Below are 9,285 nucleotides of genomic sequence, written 5' to 3' on the forward strand. Positions count from 1 at the left end.
ACCCTTTCTCTGCCTCTGTCTCCCTGTCCCTCTCTCTCTCTTTCTGTCCCTCTGTCTCTGTCCCTCTGTCCCTGTCTCTCTGTCCCTGTCTCTCTGTCTCTCTCTGTATCCTTGTCCTCTTTCTTTCTGTCTCTCTTTCTCTGTCTCTCTCTATCTCTCTCTGTCTCTCTCTCGGCTCTGTCTCTCTCTCTCTCTCGGCTCTGTCTCTACTTATCCACCCACCTATCCCACACTCCTGAATTCGCAAGTACTGCACTTTCCCAGCTAATATGAATACTGGACTTAAATATTTACTCAGTTTCTCTCTCCACCCATGATGCCAGACCTGTTGAGTTTCTCAAGCAATTCCTGCTTTTTTTTTTTCCAAAACAAATCACTTAACTTCTCCCTTCAAGCCTCTCTGGACAATGATGTGGAAAAGACGGTGTTGGACGGGGGGTGGGTAACATCAGACGCACTTCACCTGAGGAAGGGCAGCGCTCCGAGAGCTTGTGATTTCACATAAACCTGTTGGACTGGAAGCTGGTGTTGTGCGATTTCTGACTTTGCCCCTGGACAACGACCACATTTTTGTACACTTGGCACGTTATTCAGATGTCAATTCTCACTCTTCAAAACAAGGGCTGGAAGGACCAAAGATTATTATTGGAAGGATGGAGGAAGACTGTTATTAGACTGCAAAAATAATTTGCAAAGAAGCTAGTGGGACTGGAGGGCTTGGCTTATAGGGAGAGGCGGAACAGGCTGGGGCTGTTTTCCCTGGAGCGTCGGAGGCTGAGGGGTGACCTTATAGAGGTTTACAAAATCATGAGGGGCATGGATAGGGTAAATAGGCGAAGTCTTTTCCCCGGGGTGGGGGAGTCCAGAACTAGAGGGGCAGGAATGAGCTGCCAGAGGATGTGGTGGAGGCTGGTACAATTGCAACATTTAAGAGGCATCTGGATGGGGACATGGTTAGGAAGGGTTTAGACAGGGGAGAGAAAAAGAAAATGGTTGCTGGAAATCAGAAGCAAAAGCAGGAATTGCTGGAGAACTTGAGCAGTTCCGCGGAGAGAAAGCAGAGTTAACATTTGGGGTCCGGTGACCCTTCCTCAGCATCGGTTTAGAGGGATACGGTCCAAACGGGATGACTCGGAGATGCCGGTGTTGGACTGGGGTGTACAAAGCTAAAAATCACACAACACCAGGTTATAGTCCAACAGGTTTAATTGGAAGCACACTAGCTTTCGGAGCGACGCTCCTTCATCCGATAATCACCTGATGAAGGAGCGTCGCTCCGAAAGCTAGTGTGCTTCCAATTAAACCTGTTGGACTATAACCTGGTGTTGTGTGATTTTTAACTTTGTAAACGGGATAAGCTGGGGTTAGGACAACTGGCTGGCATGGACGGGATGGGCCAAAGGGCCTGTTTCCGATGCTGCTCCTTTTTGGGAATGGTTAAATCCCCCCACGGTTATGGGAACAGGTCAGTGCGAGCGATGAAGTGAGGGAGTTGACCTACCTGTGGATATAGCCAGCTGGATAAACAGAACCCGGCATATTAGACTCATCGCCAGTGCTTCATTTGCGGTAGCCCAGAGCCTATTCTTGAAGGTGCAGAAGGTGGATAGTGTTTTTTACCCAGCGATCTGTCATCTGCTGGTTTTCACTTCTGTGAGACGCAGCCAGCATCGGGAAGCGAAAATGACTCAGAACGGCGCGGGATCAACTCTCGCCCAGATTTGATTCGGAGCCCTCGCTAATGTACCGGCCAGCCAGGGTCCACTGGGAACGCCTGGCCCAGCTGCATTGAAGTAGCGCCTGACGTTCCTGGCCTGCCCCTTCAGTTCGCTTAAAGAAGCATCCGAGCGCCCTTCGAGATTTGGATCGGTCTGCGGGAGACGTGGGTTACAGTGCAAACCCTCTCCTCTGCCTTGAGCCACGGAAATGAATCAGGAAGTGGGACAGAGAGGGGAAGGAGGCAGCAGGGGGTGGTTGGGGGGGATGGGAATTGCTTTCATCTGACTGACTCAGACAGGGGCAGCAGCTGACAATGTTCCTGCATTTCTATAGCCGCCGATAGATCCGTGTCGACTGGGGATTGGCACTGAGATTCGGATTTGTTTCCTCTCCCATTCGTTCACGGGCATGGCTTTTATTTATTTATTGGGCATCCCAGAAGGGCCCGATAAGGGTCAGCCACCCGTTGCTGAGGGACTGGAGTCATGTGTCAGCCAACTGCATGGATAGGAAAGGGTTAGAAGGATATGGGTCAAGTGCAGGGAACTGGGGATTAGTGTGGGCAGACACTTTGGCCAGCATGGACCAGTTTGGGACGAAGAGGCTGTCTCCGTGCTGTCGGACTTTATAACCAGGTCAGGGTGACAATTACCCTCCCTAAAAAACATCAGCGAACCAGGTGGGCTTACCCCCCCAACAATGAATTGGCCATGCTAAATTGCCCCGTAGTGTTAGGTGAAGGGGTAAATGTAGGGGAATGGGTCTGGGCGGGTGCGCTCCTGCGGGTCAGTGTGGACTTGTTGGGCCGAAGGGCCTGTTTCCACACTGTAAGTAATCTAATCTAATCTAAATTGCCCATGGTGTTAGGTGCATTAGTCAGAGGGGAAATGTAGGGGAATGGGTCTGGTTGGGTGCGCTCCTGCAGGTCGGTGTGGACTTGTTGGGCCGAAGGGCCTGTTTCCACACTGTAAGTAATCTAAGTTAAAAAAAAATCCAACAATGGATTCATTTTTTGGTTCTTAATCCCAGATTTTTATTGAAACCAAATTCCTTAACCCACCGTAGCGGGATTTGAACCTGGGTCCCCAGTACATTACCTGGGTCTCGGGATTAACAAACTAGTGAGAATTCCACTCAGCCATCACCGTACCAGGAAGTGCTCATGCTGTACTTGACCAGGGATCATTGTACCCCTGCCTACGTAGGTGTATTGAACGGCAATCTCAAGCCGGGGAGTTGGTTCCTGTGTGTATTAGCTTTGAATCATTGATAACCAGAGAGGGATACCAATCAGCCCATCTTTCCCTCCCATTTCATTAACTAAATGCAGATAAGCTACCTATTACCAAATAGTGATTTACCCCAGACAAAGGAGAGCAGGTAGAGGTGATCTATTAGGATTTCCAGAAGGTCTTTGACCAGGAGCTGCACAGGAGGCTGTTAATGAAGATAAGAGCCCGTGGTGTTCGGGGCAAGGCCCTGGCCTGGATAGAGGGTTGGCAGGAGGCAGAGGGTGGGGATAAAGGGCTCTTTCTCCGGATGGCAACTGGTGATGAGTGGAGATCCACAGGGGTCAGTGTTGGGACCGCAACGATTCACGTTACACATTAACGACCTGGGCAAAGGGACCGAGGACATTGTTGCTGAGTTTGTAGATGACACAAAGATAGGGTGGAGGGACGGGTGGTACTGAGGGAGCGGGGAGGCCGCAGAAGGACTTGGACAGGTTCGGGGAGTGGGCAAAGAAGTGGCAGATGGAGAACAGTGTGGGAAAGTGATCTTTGGTAGGAAGCAGAGAGGCATGGACTACATGGGGAAAGGTTTCCGAAATCGGAAGCACGAAGGGACTGTGGAGTCCTGGTTCAAGATTGGCTTCTGGTTCACATACAGGTTCAGTTGGCAGTGGGGACAGTAAATGCAATGTTACCGTTCATTTTCAGAGTGTTCAAATCCCAGAGCAGGGATGACCTGCTGAGGCTGGACAAGGCCCTGGTCAGACCGCATTGGGAATATTGTGGGCCCCGTATCTGAGGAAGGATGTGCTGGCCTTGGGGGGGGTCCAGAGGGGGTTTACAAGAACGATCCTGGGGAATGGAGGGTGTGTCGTACGAGGAGAGGTTGAGGACTCCGGCCCTGGACTTGATGAGGTTGAGAAGGACGAGGAGGCGAAAGTGAGGGCTGCAGATGCTGGAGATCAGAGTAAAGATTAGAGAGTGTTGTTGGAAAAGCACAGCAGGTCAGGCAGCATCCGAGGAGCAGGAAAATCGATGTTTCGGGCAAAAGCCCTTCATCAGGAATGAGGGATCTGATTGAGCCTTACAGAACACTGAGACGGCCTGGATAGGGTGGGCACGGAGAAGATGTTCCCACCAGGAGGAGAGACCAGGGCCCGAGGGCACGACCTCAGGGGGAAGGGACCACCCTTGGAACTGAGATAGGGAGGAATTTCTTCAGCCGGAGTGTGGCGAATCTGTGGGAATCATTGCCACAGAGGGCTGTGGGGGACACGTTACTGAGTGTGTTTAAGACAGAGATCGAGAGGTTCCTGATTAGTGAGGGGATCCAGGGTTACAGGGAGAGTGGGGTTGAGAAACAATATCAGTCAGGGTCAAATGGCGCAGCAGATTTGAAGGGCCGAATGGCCAAATGGGGCTCCTGTACATTATGATCGTACAGTCAGTGTCTGTAAATTGGAGGGCTATGGAGGAGGATAAAGGGTTAATCCCCTTCACTAGGAACAGGCTGCTCTCTGTCTGTCATTGGGAGGGAGGGGGGTAAAGGGTTAATCCCCTTCACTAGGAACAGGCTGCTCTCTGTCTGTCATTGGGAGGGAGGGGGGTAAAGGGTTAATCCCCTTCACTAAATGTAGACAATAGGGTAGGGGACTGGGTCTGGGTGGTTTACTCTTCAGTCGGTCGGTGTAATGGTCCTGTTGAAGGGCTTACACCTGAAACATCGATTCTCCTGCTCCTCGGATGCTGCCTGACCTGCTGCGTTTTTCCAGCACCACACTCCCGGCTCTGCTCTCCAGCATCTGCAGTCATCACTTTCTCCTGGCGGGCCGGTGTGGGCTTGATGGGCCAAATGGCCTGTTGCCCCACTGAGGGGATTCTATTCCACCCAAAACACTGGATGACAAGGCCCACTGGACTCAAAACATTCCTCCCGCTTTCTCTCCCCGCAGACCTGCTGAGTTTCTCCAGCAATGCCTGCCTTTTGGTTTCTGAGTTCTGCAGTCCTTGTCATTATTCTGGCAAGGTGCAGCCTCAGGCATTCCTTTGCAAACGTCCGCACTGAAGCACATCTCTGAAGCTCTTCAATGACTTTACAGTCCGCACGTTCTGATGTGACACACAAACAATGGAAAAGGGAAGTTTGTCTCTGACTGAGGCAGAATTTACAAAGAATGAAACTCTGCTGCTGGCAGACACAATCGCCCACAAGCAGAAGTGACTTCAGCGTGGGACTAAGATCCCCTGTGCAGCAGCAAGGACAGGGGGAAGGCTTTCAATAGTTTTTCCCTCGTCGGGGACTTTTAAAAAGGACACAGGGTTGTCGGTCTTTTTGAGAGCGTCCGGGAAAGGGGGGGAAGGAGAAACGATCCTGTCCTCTAACCCTACTCTGTTGTAGGCAGAGCCGTACAGCACAGAAACAGACCCTTCGGCCCAACCAGTCCATGCTGACCCAGATATCCTAAACTAATCGAGTCCCAGCTGCCCATATCCCTCCAAACCCTTGCTATTCATATACCCATCCAGATGCCTTTTAAATGCTGTAATTGTACCAGCCTCCACCACTTCCTCTAGCAGCTCATTCCATACACGTACCACCCTCTGTGTGACCTCAGCCTCCGACGCTCCAGGGAAAACAGCCCCAGTCTGTTCAGCCTCTCCCTGTAGCTCAGATCCTCCAACCCTGGCAACATCCTTGTAAATCTTTTCTGAACCCTTTCAAGTTTCACAACTTTCTTTCTATTGCAGGGAGACCAGAATTGTATGCAATATTCCAACAGTGGCCTCACCAATGTCCTGTAAAGCCGCAACATGACCTCCCAACTCCTGTACTCAATACTCTGACCAGTAAAGGAAAGCATACCAAATGCCTTCTTCACTATCCTGTCTACCTGCGACTCTACTTTCAAGGAGCTATGAACCCGCACTCCAAGGTCTCTTTGTTCAGCAACACTCCCCATGGCCTTACCATTAAGTGTATAAGTCCTGCCCTGGTTTGCCAGTTAGCTTAGTTGGCTGGATAGCTGTATTGTAATGTCAAATGATGACAGTGTGTACCAGCTACAAGACCCACTGCAGAAACTCACCAAAGACCCTCAGGCAGCACCTTCCAAACCCATGGCCACTTCCGTCTAGAAGGACAAGGGGCAGCAGGTACATGGGAACACCCCCCCCCCCGCAAGTCCCCTCCGAACCCCTCACCATCCCGACTTGGAAATCTATAGGCCGTTCCTTCCTGGGTCAGAATCCTGGGATTCCCTCCCTCAGGGACATTGTGGGTCTACCCTACAGCACATGGACTGCAGCGGGTCAAGAAGGCAGCTCACCCCCACCTCCTCAAGGGGGGCAACTAGGGATGGGCTAGCAATGCTGGCCAGTCAGCGACTCCCAAGTCCCACAAATGAATTTAAAAAACCAGCATGGGTTCGCTTTCTGTGATTACTGACAAATCCTTCTTCTCAGTGTCTCCCCTCTACTGAGGTGCATGGATCCTCCCAGGACACCAGCACCAGTTATTTCCCTCTGTAATGAGAGAGCAACTCCAGCAGCTGATCTGATTTTAATGTATCTGCACCTCCCCTCCCCCTCCCCCCGCCCAATAAACTTCCAACCCCTGGGTCGTCAAGAATCTATCCCTGCCTTGAAAATGTTTGAAGATTCTCGACTCTGAGGAAAGGAATTCAGCAACTCCAAATCTCCCAAGTGAGAGAAAAGTCGCATCTGTGTTTGAAATGGGTGACCCCTTCATTTTTAAGCAGTGACCCCGTCTGTAGTTCGAGATTCTCCAACCCAGTGGAAACATCCTTCCCACATCCAGGTCCCCTCAGGAACGTACCTGTTCCAATAAAGTCACCTCTGACCCCTCTAAACTCCAGGGGATACAGCCCCAGACTGTCCGGCCTTTCCCCATTCGGCTACCCACTCATCCCAGTCCATTAAACCTTCCCTGAGCTGCATCCAGTGCATTAACGCCCTGCTGTCAGTGCACTGTCCAGTCTTGTATACTGTACTCCACACACACTCTCACCAATGCCCTCTCTTACTGTAGCGTGACCCCCCTCATGATAAACCATCACGTTTAGCCAACTTTCCCGATTACACACGATACCAGCATCATGACCTTCTGCAATTTATGGATTTGGACACTCAGATCCCTCTCACCAATTAGATAGTATACTTCCACATTGGCTGGCCCCCAAAGACAGAGGCTAGTGGTAGATGGAAAGTATTCAGCCTGGAGCTCGGTGACCAGTGGTGTTCCGCAGGGATCGGTTCTGGGACCTCTGCTCTTTGTGATTTTTATAAATGACTTGGATGAGGAAGTGGAAGGGGGTTTACAAAGTTTGCGGATGACCCAAAGGTTGATGGAGTTGTGGATAGTGTGGAGGGCTGTTGTAGGTTACAGTGGGACATTGACAGGATGCAGAGCTGGGCTGAGATGTGGCAGATGGAGTTCAACCCGGAAAAATGGGAAGTGATTCATTTTGGAAGGTGGAGTTTGAATGCAGAATACAGAGTTAAGACAGGTTTCTTGGCAGTGTGGAAGAATAGAGGGATTTTGGGGTCCATGTCGAGAGATCCTTCAAAGTTGCCACCCAGTTTGATACGGTTTTTAAGAAGGCGTGTTGGCTTTCGTTAGCAGGGGGATTGAGTTTAAGAGCCATGAGGTTATGCTGCAGCTCTATAGAGCCCTGGTTAGACCACACTTGGAATATTGTGCTCAGTTCTGGTCGCCTCATTATAGGAAAGATGTGGAAGCTTTAGAAAGGGTGCAGAGGAGATTTCCCAGGATGCTGCCTGGACTGGTGGGCATGTCTAATGAGGAAAGGTTGAGGGATCTCGGGCTTGTCCCACAGGAGTGAAGAGGTTGAGGGATCTCGGGCTTGTCCCACAGGAGTGAAGAAGGATGAGAGGTGACTTGGGAGAGGTGTACAAGATGACGAGAGCCAGAGACAGAGTGGGTAGCCAGAGACTTTTCCCCAGGGCGGAAATGGCTATCACGAGGGGGCAGATTCTTGATGAAGCGCTTATACCCAAAACATCGACTCTCCTGCTCCTTGGACGCTGCCTGACCTGCTGTGCTTTCCCAGCACCACACTCTCGACGCTGATCTCCAGCATCCTCAGACCTCACTTTCTCCAGTCACGAGGGGTCATAATTTTAAGGTGATTGGTGGAAGGTTTAGGGGAGATGTCAGAGGTAGGTTCTTTACTCAGAGAGTGGTGGGTGTGTGGAATGCACTGTCCGCGGTGGGAATAGAGTCAGAGACATTGGAGATATTTAAGCGACTCTTGGATTGGCACACGGATGATGAACGTTGGTATGTTGGTTAGTCTGATCTTCGAGGAAGATAAAAGGTCAGTACAACATCAAGGGCTGAAGGGCCTGTACTGTTCAATGTTCCTTTGCCACTCTCCCACTTTGAACTCCATTTGCCAGACCTTTCCAGAACCTATTAATCCCTTGGGATGCTCCCTATGTGGTTCTCACATTCTGACTTACCTTTGCGTTCTCAGTGAATATAGTGACCGTTCCCTTCATCCACACCTTTGTATCCTCGCTGGTCATTGGACAGGTCCTGGAGGACAGGCAAATAGCTAACGCTGTTCCTCTGTTCAAGAAGGGAAGGAGGGATAATCCCGGATGCTATACACCGTCGAGTTGGCTGGGAAGCTATCGGAGTTATTGTGCTGAGGAAGGGTCACTTGCCCTGAAATGTGAACTCTGATTTCTCTCCACAGATGCTGCCAGACCTGCTGAGGTTTTCCAGCAATCCCTGTTTTTGTTTCATTGTCAATGGCTTCTGGAATACTGTGTCCGGTTCCGGTCGCCCTGATATAGGAAGGTTTTTATTAAACTGGAGAGGATTCCGGAGAGATTTCCCAGGACGTTGCCGGGAATGGGAGGGTTTGAGTTATAAAGAAAGGCTGGACAGGCTGGGGGTTTTTTCCCCTGGAGCGTCGGAGGCTGAGGGGTGACCTTATAGAGGTTTATAAAATCATGAGGGGGATAAGACAAGATTTATGGCGGGTATCTTTTCCCTAGGTTTGGGGATATCAAGACTGGGGGCATATTTCTAAGGTGAAAGAGGAAAGGTTTAAAAAAGACACGAGGGGCAACTGTTTTCCCCAGAGGGTGGTCCGTGTGTGGAATGACCTTCCTGAGGAAGTGGGGGTGGGGACAGTTACAACGTTTAAAAGGGATTTGGATAAGGACATAGACAGGAAAGGGTTGGAGGGAGATGGGCCAGGAGCAGGCAGGGGGCGGGGGGACTGGGTTAGTTTGGGGATTAGGGTCGGTACGGACCGGATGGGCCGAAGGGTCTGTTTCCCTG

At 50.8% G+C, this 9,285-nt stretch overlaps 1 protein-coding gene across 1 annotated transcript in view; it reads right to left on the reverse strand.

Moving 5' to 3' along the window:
* The window catches only part of LOC122546837 (nectin-1-like), a gene marked incomplete at its 3' end in the record, with an annotated part of 7,626 nt that extends 5,714 nt beyond the window's left edge, over positions 1-1,912 (reverse strand). The window contains exon 1 of the mRNA XM_043685467.1: positions 1,502-1,912. Coding sequence (XP_043541402.1) covers positions 1,502-1,550 — 49 coding nt within the window. The remainder of the gene's footprint in view (positions 1-1,501) is intronic.
* Between the last annotated feature and the right edge of the window lie 7,373 nt (positions 1,913-9,285).

The sequence above is a fragment of the Chiloscyllium plagiosum genome, unplaced genomic scaffold (assembly GCF_004010195.1).
Source record: "Chiloscyllium plagiosum isolate BGI_BamShark_2017 unplaced genomic scaffold, ASM401019v2 scaf_8869, whole genome shotgun sequence".
NCBI lineage: Eukaryota > Metazoa > Chordata > Chondrichthyes > Orectolobiformes > Hemiscylliidae > Chiloscyllium > Chiloscyllium plagiosum.